General features: G+C 45.2%; 1 protein-coding gene across 1 annotated transcript in view; it reads left to right on the top strand.

Annotated features, from left to right (window-relative positions):
* Positions 1–1,551: 1,551 nt before the first annotated feature.
* FECH (ferrochelatase) overlaps positions 1,552–17,522 on the top strand; it is a 30,956-nt gene continuing 14,985 nt past the window's right edge. Inside the window, exons 1-4 of the mRNA XM_032470716.1 lie at positions 1,552–1,737; positions 6,376–6,511; positions 11,681–11,800; positions 13,099–13,247. Coding sequence (XP_032326607.1) covers positions 1,692–1,737; positions 6,376–6,511; positions 11,681–11,800; positions 13,099–13,247 — 451 coding nt within the window. The 5' untranslated portion in view covers positions 1,552–1,691. The remainder of the gene's footprint in view (positions 1,738–6,375; positions 6,512–11,680; positions 11,801–13,098; positions 13,248–17,522) is intronic.

The raw sequence follows: 17,522 nt of genomic DNA, 5'->3' as shown, positions 1-17,522 counted from the left end.
CTGCATGGAGGAGTGACTTATGCATGGCCTCCCAGAGGTGGCCAAGAAGAGCCCACATAGCCCAGCCATTTAAATCCCATGGCCTTTTCTAGTTCTCTGGCCTTGTCCACACATTTTCCAACATAGCATTTCAAAATGTAGAGTCTTCCTGTGTTTATTTTAAAGCAGTGGGTTTAGGCTTTAGGCAGAGGAGTACATTCTAAGGATCATCTCTTTCAAGGGCAAATTAAACTACTGTAATTGTCATTCTGAGACTAGAGAGTTAGCAAAAGGTATAGGAAAGTGGTTTGGTACTAAGAGCAAGTTTCACTGTCCATTTCTCAGGGAACATCTCCTGCTTGCTTTAAAGATCATGTGGATAGTATGAAAGGCAATCCATTTAATTTGACATTTTAAAACTGAGCTTATAACCACAAGGAGGACTGACTTTAATAATATATAAACTAATTCAATCAGGAGCATTTTTAGCTGCAGAAAACTGGTTTTCAGCTCAACCTAGATGTAATTTTCCTGGAATGTTTCACATGGTTTGCCCCCTTAATTCATCAGGTCTTTGCTTAAATGTCCGTGAAGATTTCTCTGACCCATCTATTTCAAGTTGCTAGTTAGCCTCCCTTCCCCCATCTCTGTTACATGGCTCCATTTGGTCATCGTCACCTTAAATACTATATATTGTGATTACTTTCTGTCTCTCCCCTAATCCCCATGGAAGTCCTTTATCTGCTCTGTTCACTGTTGTTTTTCCAGTGCACACAGTAGGCGCTCAATACTTGTTCAATGAATGAATGATGCCTGACACCTTTCTATTCCACAGGTTGGTCTTGTACTCGGCGACCCACTGAACATATGCGCCCGGTGGGTGGGTGGACGTCGGGGAATGTCACAATTGCCATAAGCGAGTCGGGCACCTGTTCCGTGGGCAGGAAGGAACCAGGCCGTTACCTTGCGAAGGTGCGCAGACACGATACCGACGAACCTTATCGAATCAGCCCTCCAAGAAAGGCATTTTCCAGACTGGCCTTCACTTTTCCTCCTGCTCTCATGTTTAGCAGCGTGTTTGCTTTCTCGTCCCAGCCGTCAAAGTTTGCTGCATAGAGATACTACAGAGGAACTGAATAATTATGTCATGAGTGTCTGATACAAAATAATTTCTTTTCCTATTCTGAAAACAAAGCAAAACAAAATAGGGTCGGCACAGTTGTGCTGTAACTAGGCAGCAAAACTGGAGAATTGAAGCCAAAACAGTCTTATCGAGAAATTTCTTTGCTGAGTTGTGGCTTTAGTTCCTGCGTTGGTCAGGTGAGCCCAGACAACCAGGGCATTCGTTCAGGGCGATCTGGGGTCAAGCTGGACTCCACCGCACGAATTTTAGGTGGTTGAGGGAAAGGTGCCATTAGCATAGCTCTGGGCTCTTTCTTACCTCGGGGACCGCCCTGCGGCCCGGAGCGCACCACACGGGGGGCGTGTCTCCGCCTGGCCCCGCCCCAGAGTCCCCGCCCCGGCCAGGCAGCGAATGAGCGGGTGCGCCGCCTGGGCGCAGGGAGGGGCCGCACGTGATAAGGCAGCCGGGGTGCCGGGCGCTGAGCTCTGAGGCTCAGCGTTGGCCGGGCCCGCTTCAGGGTGTGCTGTCGCGGGAGGAACCCACGTCCCGGGCCGAGGCTGCCCCGGGACTGCTTTTAGTCAGCACAAACATGGCTGCGGCCCTGAGATCTGCGAGCGTCCTGCTCCGAGATCGGCGTAAGTGGGGCTGTCGCGGCCGCCGCCCAGGCCGGGGTCCCAGTGACGGCGGGGACAGCGGGCAGCTGGCCGCTGGGGCCTCCGGGCCTGGGAACTTCCAGGAGCGGCGGCGGGCTGCGCAGGAAGCTGCCGGCGACTGGGCGAGGGGCGGAGAGGGGATCCGGAAAGGGGCCCTCCCCTGGAAGGGGCTAGAGGGGGTCCGTGGGTCCCCTGAGAACCCTGGGAGAAAGCGGGAAGGGGTGCCGGAGTCCCATCGGTAAGCTGGGTGGCCATGAGCAGTGGCTGAATTTCTCAGAGCCTTAGTTCTTATCTGTAAGTTAAGAATAATGATGGTCACAGAGTTGTGAGGATTACAGGAGGCAGAGTGTGTTAAGGGCCTGCCACAGAGAGGACAGTAACGAAGGCAACCTTTTGATCGTCATCACAGTGGGCATCTTCCCTGGGGTTCCCTCCCTCGTGGTGGCGGTCACACTGTGCCCACTGCTGCAGAGATATTTGGAGAATAAATAAGACCCATTGACAATACTACACGTTTCTCATACAGACATGAACGCAGGTTGTGAACATAGGATGAGCTGACCCGCCTCTGGTTCAGACATACCTGGCTGAAACACTAGCTCTGCAGCATTCCCGTGACCCCCTGAGCGAGGCACTCAACCTAGCTTGTACTTTGCTAAACATAAAAGGAGAAGGTAATGCCTCAGAGATCTGCTATGATTAGCTGGATACAGGTAAAACCTGTAGCACAGTGTTTGGCACACAGTAAATACATAGATACCCTCAGAATGTTCTATTGTTATTATGTAAAAGGATGCCATCTACTAAGATGTTTAATTAGTGCATTTGAATGGTGACTGGACACAGACCTGACTTATATTTCCAAGAAGTTCCCAGTCTGGCACCTACTGAGAAGGAGTGGAGAGAATCCACTCTGAACCTCCCTATCTTATTACAGCTGTGTTTGTTAGAAAAATGATAAGGATCAGGTGGCTTAGGGCAGTAGGGGACAAAAGACATTATCTTTTAAGGAAAGGCAGCACAGTGCCAGTAATGGTGCTGAAAGAGATATCAAAGTAGTCTTTTATCGACCCTTCCTGTGGCAAAGAATGTCTCACAGGCTGTAGATTTGAGGTCCTAGAACAATACGAGAAACTTTAAATGATTTGTTGTTCAGTGGAAGGATTCAGAAACTATAGCAGAAGTAGATATGAGGTTCAGTTGAATTACAGACTCTGATTTTAAGATGTAGTTATAATACTTTATCTTGTTTTATATGAAGAGATTAACATCTGGGTTAGAAAGAATTGAATATTACTTCTCAAAATGAATTCTCAAAGTGAAAGTAAAAAAGCAAGGTTTACACTGTTTTGTTTTTTTTTTAGAAAGTGGGTAGAATACTGAATTATTGTTTCTTTGTGCTTTTTTCTTTCCAGATTTTCTATGTTAGGCATATCTGTCTTTTGTAATTAGAAGAAACAAATCTAGGATAATAAAAGAGTATCAATGTTTAAACATTTTGGCTCCATACCAGAAAATAACAACTCTTTTCTTAAAGCCTCCCCTCCCCACGTGTTTTTTAATAGTCACAATAAGAACTTTATTTGTTAATTTTTTTAATGGTATGTATTTTTGTAAGTAAGTTTTGAAATAATCTTCATCTCCTATGTGATAGAAAGTGTACTTGTGTACCCTGTTTTCTACCCTCCCCTGTACCAACCCCCACCCCCCCAAGCATCCAAGCTATTAAATAATTTGGTTTCAGAGAGCCAGTTAATATCCACAAACTTCTTAAGTCACTGATATACTTTTGAATAATTGACCTATTGGGTTTGTCCAGGAATTAATGAAGTTTTGTTTTCTCACATCATCTTCTTTTCTTCTGCGTAACCCTTAATTTTATGGGCTTTTATTGTTTATTGGCCTTCTAAAGGTAGACCAGTTGTCCATGTCAAGAGTAGGGTTAGAATTGTTTGGTCTTAGTTCGTAAGTGGGTAATTCCTTATTATTGCATATTCTTCTTGTTTAACCACATCCATCGTGCCAGGCACTGTTCTTGGGGCTGCACATAGATTTTAAAACATTTTCCTAATCTTTACAACAGCCCTACAAGTTTGGCCTTATCACTGTTTTACAGATGAGAAACATGTGGCTTGGAGTAGCTCAGTGAGTTGCCCAAGTGCTGTCACACTGTTTGGTCCTATCTGGAATTTCTGCTCAAATCTCCCCAGCTCCAGAACACACACTCTCTATACCACACGATGCTGCCTGTGCCTTCGAATTTCTCTTTATCTGTAAGCTGAGTATATTCAGGAGTCTCAGTCGGTTTTCTGAATAATTACTTTAAACTTCTTTAGCTAGATTAATGCTAATCATTTGGTAGGAGACTCTCTGTTTCTCTAGAATCTTCTGATCATTAGGGGAGAGGGGTGTTTTAGAGAAGTCCTTGAAAGGTGGGTGTATTAACCCTGTGTCCGGAGCCCAGAGGATCCATAATTAGCAGCATCACCCTCCTTTGAGAATTTATTTAATCTCAGAGAAGAGAATTTTGTAAGTAGCGGGCATGGCGATAGTTGGGCACCTCAAAAAGCTACTCATTTCCAAATTGTACTAGGAAATACTAACATACTAGTTGGAGACTCTAGTCTCATCCTTATTCCCCACCCCTTTTAAGGATTGCAGGAGGAAATCTTATTACATTACCAACAGTCAAATCATGTAATGCCAAAGTTATATTCTGATACCTCCTGGAATCTGATATAATCTCATTCATATAGGGAATTGCAGACATCGCGGCATGATTGAGAACCTGGTTAAATCTCACCATGCAGTTCAGAATTGAACTTGTCTAAAACAAGGAGATGTGAGTTGGTTTGAGACTTCGTTTGAGTGGAATTGAACTTCTTTATGTCAATCTCTGCACTTCCACTATGGGTTAATAAGGATGATTCCGCTTCAGTAAGCTCACATAATTGGCTCTGTTGGGAATGTTTGCACTATGGATAGCTGGAAATCTAAATGGCCTGGAACTATCATTCTCCTATATTTTATAGACATGCTAGGTGATAAAATAAAATCAGAGCAGGTGTAGTCCTAGGTTCTAGACACCACCAGAGCTAATCATACATGGCGGGCCCTGTGCAGAGCGCTTCACTAATCTTACCTGGTGTAATCTTTACAAGGATGCAGATAGCAAGGTTTCATCACTTTATAGCTGGGGAAACTAAGGCTCAGAAAGATTATAATGCAGCTCCTGTCATATTACTAGTAAGCAGCAAAACTGGATTCTGGGTCAGATCTGCTGATAGCCCAAGTTCCTTATCAGAACACCTTTGACTCGTAAGGAGGAGAAGGGGAGAAGGGGACTGATCTCAAGCTGGTTTTGGACCTGCTGGTTGGTGAATGGGGAGAGGGGTCATGCATGTACCATGGGGCACGGTGGTAACCGCTGTCCCACATGCCATCTTCAGTACCTACCGTACGACTTCAGTTTAATTTCACTCTGGGTTTGTTTAGGGATGAATATTCTTCATGCTACAACTGGTTGTGGCCCATTGACCCCTCAATTCAGATAGTCTCTCTGGGCCCACAACTAAGTCTTGGAGGGCCTGGGTCAAGGGTACAAAAGGACAGCCACATGTAACAGGCTGACAAACTGTGAAATGTGTTCTGTTCTCCGCTGACACATAGAGCCTCCTGATGGCCTGGAGGGGTGAACTCTTGAACTCTTCAGGCATCCTGCAGAAACACTGCGGCCCTGAGAGAGGTGCCCAGGTCTGCAGGTTTCCCTGCTTCTCTTCCCACCGCCGGCTCCACCCTGCCTTGTGGGGAGTCTTGTGTATACTCCAGCATGTCTGCTCAAGCTCTGTTCTTGGCCCTGTGAACAGCCAGGTCAGGAATTGCTCATACTGGTGGTGCAGCCCACTCTCAGGAGGGTGGACCCAGGAAAGGGGCCTGTACAGACCTTGGAAGTGGATGAGGGGCTTTGGGGGCAGGGAATTCTAGGGTCCTGGGTACTAGAAGCCTGTCAGTGTGGTCTGGGCTCTGTGGGTCCATGAATCCTTGGCTGTGTAGACTGCACACCCCATAGGGAGGGGTGCTGCAGGAGACGGGCCAGAATTGGCTGTGTAAAGCCGAGGCCCCCCAACCCTTGTCAGGGTCCAGAGGCAAGACTAGGGTTCTTGGCACTGGAGCCTGATTGGAGAAGTCCTGTAGGCTGATGTGAGTGCCAGTGTTGGAAAACTGACCCAGTTTCCACTCCTTAAATCGGCAGCCCTGTAACCCTTTCTGCAGGCTCCTCACCTTCCATATGGACAGCATGCTGCCGCCAGTAACTGTCATAACGTGCAGTGGTTCTCATGAAGGGTCATCTCAACAAAGGCAGCCGAGGCAGGGAGAGGAGGTGTTTGTGGCTGCTAAAAAGGCTCCCGGCATGTCCTGCTAAGCCAGCCTAGGGGATGCTACCCCATCCCCTCGGAGAGGTCTTCAGAGCCTTCAGCCACCTGCGGAGAAATGCTGGGAAAATCACCTCTGCTGTAGCATCTCTTTAAATTTTAAATCCAGGAATTATGCTCTGAGGACCTCTTCAAAAGAAATTACTTTCTGGCTAGATTTCATGCTACCACTTTAATTTTGTCACAGTGGTGTGTGCTGGCCCAAGGGCTTGTCAGCCATGGAGGTGTCAGTCGGGTGCAGCCACAGCCGCCGCCGCCGCCACAGCCACAGAAACAGCCCAGCATGCCAGAAGCCCCAAGGCTCAAGTTCAACCGGGAAACAGGTATGAGTCTCATTTCAGTACTAATGCGGATTTCTCTTTCTTGATGCAAATCCCAGTGGATACAAGCTACCTAGGAGGAAAGGTGCTGGGAAAACCCAGTATGTAAGGAGTGGTATGTTATTTTCTTGGCTTTCCTTCAGTGACTGGTAAACTACAGATTTCACCTCCCATTAAGGCTTTATCTTTTTTTTTTTTTTAATTTTGACAGATTTAAAAATGTTTTATTTAACAATTTTCCGCCAGTTTTATTGAGATCTGATTGGCAAATTAAAACCCCACAGGGTTTTGTTAAAGGACACAGAGTTGAGTACAAACAGTCTGCAAATCATGTAGGGATTTAGTTCTGGAATATGTCATGTAACACAAATTATATGTACGCCAGAAATGTGTTTATGAAACCTAACAGAATTATACTTATGAAATGTATGCCCTGTACAGGAAAAAGAATAACTAACCTACCAAGAATTTCTATAGTAAACTGTTAATCCCGTGAAGATAATTGTAAATGACATCATATGATTTATAGTTTACTAAAGAAACAAAGTACACTTCCAGCTTCACTCCTGCTATTTGTGGTGGCCGTCAGCAGGCGTGGCCTTGGTGCTGCATGTCCTCTGCAGTAAGAGAAGCCACAGCTGTTCTCAAGTCTTCCTCTGGTACAGAGGCAACAGAAGACTACACAGGACACTGATTTAGATGAGTACATGGGTAGGAGTAGCGCACTTCAACACTAAGCAGAGGGAAAGGATGGAAGTAGCTGTGAGCAATTAACGCCTTGACCTTGCTGGTAGACCAGATGTTCTGGAGGAGTTACACAGCTATGAAAATAAAATAGTCTCATTCTATGTTTGTTGCTTTTCATTATGTGATCCTGGGTATATATTTGAGCACTTAGTAAACTGAGGCTTGTTGAGGCTAGGGCACGAGGTTGGGGTTTCAAATCATCTCCTTTCAGCTCTCAGGCCTCCTAAAAGATCACACGTGGGGAGGAAGACAGGCCTGGGGGCGTGTCCAGCAGGACACCATTCCTCCATTCCCCCCACTGCCCCTCTTTTCTCACCTCAGCCAGAGCACAAAGTGCTTTAAATATTTAGGGTTTGGGGTAAGTATTTGATATAACCTGAAGAACTGACTGGATGTGGAACCCTGGAAAGAAAAAATTACTTCACTACTATGTTATCTTAGTGGCAAAAGTCATTCACATAAATAGCCTTAATATTAAATTATTAAAATTGAATAAAAATCTAAAAAAATCCCCAAATTCTAGTCAGTAACTTTATATCATATTTATACAAAAGAAATAGATTCCTTTTAGAAAATACTGACAGGGGAAAAAAAAATCACTGATAATCTCACCACCCACTATTTTCTCTCTCTGTCTGGATCTATTAGTATTTACTCGGTATGTGTTTACTCAAAATGTGACAATACTGCATATATTATTTTTATAACTTTTTATTTAATAATGTGTCTACCACATAAATATGAACAGTCTACATTATTTTAATAGCCTGAGTATTTTATTAAATCATAATTTATTTATTCAGTCTCATGTTATGTGGCGTGTAGGTTATTTCCAGTTTTTAAATATTAGGGACCATGAAGTGGTGTCTTTCTGAGTCATTCTGTTGCCAGACATCATGAAGGCGTGTTCCTGCATAGCGCTCAGGCTGGACTAGACGAGAAACATTACACTACAGATTTATCTGCAAAGGGCTAGATGGTACATTTTTCAGGCTTCATGGGCCATTTGGTCTCTTTTGCTGTTACTCAACTCTCCTGTCGTAATGTGAGAGCAGCCAAAGATAATATGTAAACAAATGAGTGGAACTGCCTTTCATTAAAACTTTATTTACAAAAACAGGCGGTGTGTGTACAAATCTGGTCCATGAGCTGGAGTTTCCCAGAGGCATCTTCAATCCTCCTACCAGTTACATCCTGGAGGTTTAAATGAAGAGCTGGAATTTCTTTTTTATCTTGATGCTGATTGTCTATAGTAGAATAGAATTCTTCTGTTCCTTTGTTAATTGATGAGCTGAAGTTTCAGTTATGTCCAACTAATAGTTCAAAGGAAAAACCTCATACTTTGAGAGTCCAAGAATATAAATGGCAAAATGTTACAACCTTTTCAAATGAGAAGTTTTCAATATGGTTGCTGTGATACACTTTTACATTCAAACAAAGGGAGCTTGACCATTCAGACCTTGGTCTCAGATGTGCTCTGTCTGGAGGGGAGAAGAGACAGCGACCCTTGACTAAAGCTTTGCACTTCACATTTGGGAATAGAGGGGTATCTGACCAGGGCTTACTAATGCGCTGTTTGTCATGCGCAACACAGTCTTGTATTAAATGCACGTGTATTTAGGTATTTTCAAATCATGTGAGTCTTTCATGTATAAGATCAACACGGTTTGCAAAACATAGGTTTGCAGGGCAGAGTAGAGTCCCATTTAAAGCCACTCTTGTTCTGAGCTCAGGTGTTATAGATGGAAAACAGTTCTAAATCCCGTTTGCACATTGATGCCCTCTGTGGCTTAGGTAAGTCTCTTAGCGTGGGGTTTCCTAACCAGCAATCTGTTAACTGGCAGCAATCCATGGAAAAATGTACTTAATTTATTGTGAGTCACAGCTTTTGAGGGCAAAAGACAGAATCCCAGGAGAGCACCAGTGGTCTAAGTGGAAAGACTAAGGGACTATTACAGTTTCACAATATAACGAATCAGGAATTTTCAGGCATCAGAAAAAGAAAACTAAACACCAGTTTGTTAACTCATTGATAGAACTTCTGGTCAAAGGAGGTGGAAAAGTCATGGAACAATAACTTCAAAGTAGTTGCTTCGTTTAATATAAAGGAGATTAAACCCCTTTCCTCAAACACAGTGGCTCTAAACCGAGGGTGGGGAGGCATTTTTATTCCCTGGGACATATTTGGCAATGTCTGGAGACATTTTTGGTTGTCACAGCTGGAGTAGGGTGTGTGCTATTGCCATGTAGTGAGTAGAGGCCAGGGTGACCCCCAAACCTCCTACACAAAGGAGTGTCCAGCCCCAGATGTCAGCAGTGCTGAGGTCGGGAAGTCCAAGGCTGAGACGGTGATGTGAAAAGTGACTTGGTTAATCTTTAATGGGGTCTAAACCAGAAAGTCCTGACTCCCTTGTAATGCAGCACTTCTCTTTCCCCGGGATTTGGTTCTTATTTTGGAAAGTTAGGCTGAGAAGTCAGATTTCTACCTCATCTGCCCACAGTGTGTCTGATCAAGAAAACGGCTTCCACTTACACACTCTGCTGCCCAGCATCGTTACCAAATATCATTAGTGCTTGTTGAAAATTGCAATTCAGATTTCATCAGGCTATCATGAGCCTGAGAACACTTTCAAGAAGAGTCTTCCATACTAGAGCCATCTCAGCAGGATTGCTTTGATCACTGCATTAGCTAGAGGTGGTCTTGATGTGGGAGATCTGGAAAGTAAATCTCGAAAGAAAACCCCCAGGGGAGGAGGGTATAGCTCAGTGGTGGGGTGTGTGCTTCGCGTGCACAAGGTCCTGGGTTTGATCCCCAGTCGCTCCATCAAAGAATAAATAGGAAGTAGACCCTGAGGCATTTATGATAATGGTGTTTTAAATGAACCTCAGGCTGTTTCTCAGTGGCTCTATCAACGCTGCATGGAGAGTGTATGCATCTGATGGAACATTATTCAGCCACAGAAAGGAAGGCAGTACTGATTCATGCTACAACGGGGACGAACCTTGCAGACCTTATGCTGAAAGAAACCAGAGGCGGACGGCCACACATCATGCAAGAATAGGCAAATCACAGGCCCAGAAAGCGGACTAGAGGTTGCCAGGGGTAAGGGGGAGGGAGAACAGGGAATGGCTCTAATGGGTACGAGGGCTTTTTTGGGGTGATGAAAATGTTTAGGAATTAGACAGTGGTAATGGTTTCCTGACCTTGTGCGTATATGAAAAACCACTGATCCGTACAGTTTAAAATGGCAAATTTTAGGATGTGTAACTTACATCTAAATGTTTACAAATGTTTAAAAGAATGAATGGAAGACACTCCTTGTCCATTGCTTTCCCCACCTCTTTCACTGCTCCCCCGTGACCACCCACTTGGGAATCTGCAGGCCCCGAGTTCCCCAGGGTCCCATTTCAGGCTTTGACCTCATGGTTCCAGCCAGGCCCCAACAGAGAACTCGTCCTGGCCTGGCTCACTTCCCGCCACCATGCAGGCTCCAGGGATTTTGGAAGGTTATGTTTTTGTGTAATCCTTTTCTTTTGAAGTTTCCCAGAACCTGCTTGACTTTCTTTTTCTTTTTGTTCATTCAACCTGTGATTCTTTAGCCTGGGTCTAATTTGAATAATGTAGGGCAATTTCTTGCAGGAATTAGCCAAGCGATGGGTCTAGGTGAGGGATGGGAAGGTGAGTGCAGAGGGGGAAATGTAGTTTATCCCAGCAGGAGACACTGAAAACGAATAAAGGCCTGATCAGGAGGAGGAAGCAGAGGACAAGAAGTCATTTACGTCAGTAATAACTGAATCATTAACTAAAGGGAAGGGAGAAGAATAAGAGGGTGAGCCATGGGCTGGTATTTTACTGTGGGGGTTTAAAATGATAGGGAAACCCAAGGCTTCTCTGTGTAGAATAGAACTTACTCATTTAGCATAAGCTGGCACCTAGGGTACATACATTGTCCGCTTAATTCTCATAATAAGCTTTTTGGGGTAGTTGGTGGACTCTCTGCTCTGCAGATGAGAAAACTCAAGTTTGGAGCGATCGGGCAACCTGTGCCGTCACGAGGCAGTCACGTGAACAGGTACTTTAGTTCCAGTTTTAGGTTTATACCTTGACTCTCAGTCCCTAAAGAATGAGATCTTGTTCAGGGCTGAGAGTTTCATAGAGAAACATTTGCGCCCAGTGAAATCCGGTGCCTGGGATGGAGCTAGAAGGTGAAGGTCAGAGCCCGAGCTGGCACCTGGGATGGAGGTGCAGAGATGGAGGCCCGTGTGTACCCAGGTAGGTAGCCATGTGATGGCAGTGAAAAGATCTATAGGTTTTTACTTTTGTGTCACACAGATGAGATGAGAGTTTGCTAGGCAAACCAAAGTTCTACCCAAGAGGAAAATGAAAAGTGTTACAAATCAACCATTGCACTTTATTTTGTGTAGGAAGCCAAAAACTGGAATATTAATGCTGAACATGGGAGGCCCTGAGACAGTCGGGGAGGTTCATGACTTTCTCCTGAGGCTCTTTTTGGACCGAGACCTCATGACGCTTCCGATTCAAAAGTAAGATTCAGATCAATACCTGTACTTTTTCAGAACCTGTGCAGTGCATTTTGCCTTCCATGTATGTCAGTTCTGTAGTTTAAAAACAAAACCCCAAAAAACGGTTTTAGTTCATGTCTGGTGGTGCTAGAGCAGCATTATGACTTTGTTTTTGGTATGAGAAGGATGTGAGAGGAGCAGGATTGCAGGGGACAGAGAAAACAAGTCAGTGAGGCTTCCCCTCCGGCCCTTTCCCCCCAGATCTCTGTCTAGAAATTCAGTGGTCTGGACGCAGCTGAAGTGCCTTTAAAGATCTTTAAAGATAATATTTGTACTTGGCACTTAACAGCTGATTAACACTCAGGGAAGTGATGGGTGCCATTCATCTGTGCTGTGAATATGGGTCCTTGCTGCCCATCTCTTCTTTCACCCTTCCCTCCCTCCCTCCCTCCTTCTGTCTCTGCTTTTTCTTTAAAATAGGCTTTTGTAATGAAAAATGTATACATGCAGATGATAAAAAATGCAAATAGTTTAAAAGCATTTACAGTAAAAAGCAAGTGTCCCTTTCCCCTTGGACTCCAGACTCCCACTCACCCACCCTGGAGGTAAGCACTGCTACATCCAGAAATGGTCCATGCACATCTTAGTGTATACACACACACACACACACACACACACACACATATAACACACATACACATGTTTATTTACACCCTCCTCCTTTTTTTTACCCAAATGTGAATGTACTTATGTACATTATTTGTCACTTCATTTTTTTTTTAATTTAACAATGTGTCTTGGAGATTATTCCATAACAGATTGTACAGATCTGGCTCATTCTTTTCTCATGACTCCATAGGCTTGCATTGTGTGGTCATACCCTCACTTATTTAACCAGTGCCCCACTGATGGACGTTGAGATTGTTTACGGTGTTGCAGTGAGCATCCTCGTGCATACATCTTTGCTCACGTGGGCAAGTATATTATAGGATGGATATGCATTTTCTTAAATTAAGAGGACAGTACATGTCCTAATGTCCTTATATGTCCAGTGCAGGATCAAGAGGGGTGAAGATAGTAGCTAGCACATACCCAGGATCCCCTCACGGGTGATTGGTGTCTTGAGTCTTCAGGGTGTGCTGCGAGAACATTTCATGGGATGGAGGTGGCCACTCCTCAGAGCCTATCTGGTTTTCTCTCTCTAAAGGCTTGATCTTTTTAGGCTCGTCTTAAAATTTCACTTTTGTTTTTTTTAAATTGAGTAGAAAATGTTTCTGAGCTGGAATAATATTCATTTACTTCCATGTTCAATGGTTTAGTAAGCTGGCACCAATCATTGCCAAACGCCGAACCCCCAAAATTCAGGAGCAGTACCGCAGGATTGGAGGTGGGTCTCCCATCAAGATGTGGACTTCCAAGCAAGGAGAAGGCATGGTGAAGCTGCTGGATGAGCTTTCCCCGCACACAGGTATGGGCTTTCTCAGCGGACATCTCGCTAGGTTTGTTCTTTCAGAGTAGTTATGAAATTCACAGCACTGTTGGGTGCCCAGTGAGGTTCTGGGTCCCAGCAGCTCTCGATCTGTGTGGGAGGTTCCTGCATGATGCCTGGCCACTGAGCTCAGTTCTCACGCCGTTATCCTTTGTCCCCATCTTACAGCCTTTTCTCTTGCTTCCTTATGTTACAAATAAAAAAGCTAAAGTTTTGGAACATTAGCCTCAAAAGGAAGTTGGAGGTGTGTGTTAAGTTGAGCTGGATTATAAGGAAGAGGCTACCTGCCATGAACAAAGGATATATATTATCATTGTCCTGGGAAGAAATCTTTGGGAAACGGGTTGAGGCTGTTGCTGTTGCTGTTTCTTTCTGTGTGGATGGCTGATTAGATCAGCATTTAGTGCAGAATTAGCTCTGTCACGGCAGCCACGAGGCTCTAAGCATCTCTCAGCACCTGCTTTCAGCTCTTGGCAGTACCATCAGGGTGAGGCATTTAAGTGTCTCGTTGGGCACGGCCCTAAAAAGAGGATTGAGCACGTCTGGTAACTGTTTTCTGAGAATGTCTAACACAGATTATAATCTGCAGAATGAAACATGAACTACATGAATGAACTCTAAGTGCCATATTTAACTGCGTTCACGACACCACTGATTCACACCACTGTTTTCATACAACGTGAAGACACGAGACCTCTGCCGGTTAATTTTAAGACACTGTCTGTTGTAGGCCAGTGTAAGAACTGTTAAAACAAAAAGTGGGCATCTGACGACACATGAAATGTGTTAACTGCAGATGCAGTTTAGGGTTCAGGATCAGGACGGGAGTGTGACACGGTGGGGACCCTCGGGGAGAGCAGCCGCACTGGGCAGGACCGAAAGCGTTTCATTGAGAGTCAGCTCGAGTTGCTCTCGGAATCCACTGTTTGCATCGCACATGGGACAAAGGGCTAGAGCAGATCATCTCACTTGGAAAATTGTTCAGTTGCGCTTTTGAATAGTGGGTTTGCTTCCTGCCTTCACTTGTGGCTGGAGGGCATTTCTTACATGGTTCAGCCACACGTGACACAGCGCATCTTCTAAAATGTTGGGTGAGGGAAACTTGGCTGACCTCTCTATCAAGTAGAGACCAGACTCTAGTTGATCATGATAGAAGGTTTGGTGTGAACCAGATCTGCAGTTGTTGTGCTGTGTTCAGTGGAAGAAGGAGGCGGAAAGGTGCCATCTGTCCTGTGGACGTCTTAGTCTGGTACCCATCACCACAAAGGGCCTTAGTAGAGTCATCAGCCCTGATAAAGGAACACAGATGCATCCTTCCCACCTCCTCCTCTCTCTGTGGTGAGGCTGCCAGGTTGTCAGACCAGACGGGCCAGCAGTGGCCTCCACCTCCCTGGTTGGTCTGGAAAGAGTCCCATAGAATGACCTGGATTTACCCCAGTGTCCCGTCAAACATGGGATCATTTTAACATATGGCCGTTTAGTGCAGAGGGAGCAAGTCACAAGAAGCTAGATTCTGGGACTGATTATCCTCTGCTTTGGTGGGGGCCAAGGAATAATAATATTCATTTCATACTTAGACTCAAAATTGTTGTAGAAATGATTTAAAAAACAGTTTTAAACATTCTATCTTGTAGAGACTTATATGAAAAAAAAAGTCTATTGTTCTTCATTAAGACTTTGGGGATAAGTTTAGGGTATCCATGAAGCACAAGTCAGCTCAGTGGCTTGCCCGTCTGGTCACTACATCATTAGACAGGAAAGCATCATTCCTGCCTTCTCGCTCTGTTCACTCCCTCCCTAGTCTTTCATCCACTGATGCCCACATCCATCCATCCTTCTTCCATTCACCCCCCACCAGGTATTTATAAGCCCTGACTGCAAGTTGGGTATACTGATGAGGGGCGAAGTAGCGAATGAGTCACACTCTAACCTTGGTGGAGCTTGGTTCCCAGCAGTTCTTACTGAAGCACTGGTGGGGGCTACTTTGGTTTCTCTGGATCTTGGAAGCGCATCCAGGGCCTGGTCCCAGGAGGGCTTTGGTGCTCACGATCCCAGGGCAGGCATGTCACCAGCCTCTGCGGCCCATGCTGGGACCTTCTGAGGCAGGCGAGTTCAGTTCTTCCTTTCCTCTGCATGGTAGGTGACCACTAATCACTTAAAGCAGGCTTGCTTGGGGGGTGTGATGGGGTGTTTAATGAGGCCCAAGACCACTCATCCATCAGTGGCCCATTGAGTGCTCTCCCTTGTTTGATGCTTCTGCTTAAACAAGAAGCTTCAGGTCTAGTGGGGCCTTGCTGCAGGCCATGTGCCCAAGGATCAGGGAGAACTTTTGAAGACTTGTTGGAGAGAGACTCTACAAAATGAATATGGCGGCTGATGATCACACCGTGTGGATGTGGAAGACAGGAAATAGTCTCATGGTTTGGCAGCTTCTTTAGGGGAACTTTGTGTTGGAGACTGAGAAGATTAGCAGGCGAGGCTCTGTGGCTCCCTCAGGGGCTCGCCCAGGTTACCTAGAAAGAATTTTCTTGTCCTGCTGTCCACGCTTCACTGAGTGGACCTGAGGCTCCGCGATGCCCACCCGGATGTCTCCTTCCCTCCCTCATCTCCTTCCTGCTGCTTTCTGATCTCCTTGCTTCTCTCTGTCTCTTTCTCAGTCCTCCTCTCTTCTTACACTTTTTTTCCTACAAAATTATTAAGTTTACTTTGGAACTGCACCTATCTGTTTATTTATATCTGGAAAAGTTCTCTTTAGGCAAAGAAAAAAAAAGGGATTACAACCAGATAAAAATGTTTCATACTCTCCTTTTTAGGGGAAGTGGTTGTTATCTGGTGACCAGTATAGAAATTTTGAGACTTGCATAGAATTGACTGTTCATGAATACAGTACACTGGGTGAGGGAATGTAACTTGGAGTGGGTTTCCTACTGCACTGCAGTCATTTAGGGAATTCAGAAGGAAATAGATGAGAAGGGTAATCATTGCATTTCATGAAAAGGCTAAATCTAAAATACATTTTAAAAAGTACAGTTTGGTTATCTGGACTGTGGCTGCTTTCAATGAAGCTCTAAGTGCCACTCAGTAAGATCAGTTCGTTCTTTATCGCATGCCAAATGGGGAGGAGCGTGGCTTCGCTGCAGTGGAGCTGGCTTCCCCACTCCTGGCTGTATGACTTCAGGCAGATAACTTAGCCCAGTAAGCCTCTTCAGGAGGATGGGGATGATGACAGAACCCAGCTCCTAGAATCACCGTGCAAATAAAATCAGATAAGCCTGAAAGGCGGCAGCATGGTGCCCAGTACAAGTAACGTGAGCTTTTATTATTCATCGCTGGCATAGGGTTCATGAGCTGATACAGGGTAAGCAGCATTATGCTCTAATTTACTTCTTATCTTTCTCCCAAAGAATCATGCCCAAATCCGACATTTGGACTATTGGACATGCTGAATGAATGGACTGGAAATGAGTGAAGTTCTACTGTTTACAAATCTGGTTTCCCCGTTCCTTTTCTCCCCCTCTGTGTAGTTCTCGCCAGAGTGTTTGTTCGCGGGGCTCTGAGGGTAGATGAGGCTGGACCAGCCAGTCGTGTGTTTGGAGCTCACGCTGGCCAGATGTGGTGCCCGCCAGATGTGGTGCCCGCTGACATCCAGGAGACTCCTTCCTCCCCCTGTGCCCCTGCCGGGGGTAGCCAGCTGCAGGGCGAAAGCTTTCTGGGCTGGCCAGGGGCCTTCTCGAAAGCTTATTTCCTCAGAATAGTTCCCGCCGAAGACAGTGCAGCGTCACTTTTAAAAAAATATGTCTTTGCCGGCCAGCTTGAATTGGACAGTTGAGAACGCATTATCTGTTCTTCCCAGAGTATTTTATTCTCCCTTCTGAAAGAGGTCACCGCCCTGCCTTTATCTGCGAGGGCAGCCTCTCCACCTCTCTTGTCTGTGATGTTGGAGGAACTCCTGGACGTCAACAGACCAGGCTGCAACTCTCAGCTGCTGGGCAGCTGAAAAGAAAATGCGAGAAGCTGACTGACCTGCAGCATGTGGGGGATCTGACCCTGTCAATCTGATAATTTTATTGTCTCAAAATAGATTAGAAAGCGAATTCTACTTCGGCCTCAGCTCTGAGCACCAAGAGCTCTTTAAAAATGGACTTGATGATATTGTGATAGTTAGCAGTTTTAGCAAGAACCACGTAATCTTTGAGCAATCAGTCACTGGGAGTTCGCTTACAGGGCTGTGCCCTCTGGTGAGTTTTAACTGAA

The sequence above is a fragment of the Camelus ferus genome, chromosome 30 (assembly GCF_009834535.1).
Source record: "Camelus ferus isolate YT-003-E chromosome 30, BCGSAC_Cfer_1.0, whole genome shotgun sequence".
NCBI classification, from domain to species: Eukaryota; Metazoa; Chordata; class Mammalia; order Artiodactyla; family Camelidae; genus Camelus; species Camelus ferus.
Note: the sequence above shows the minus strand (reverse complement) of the source record. Positions and strands in the feature narration are given on the sequence as shown.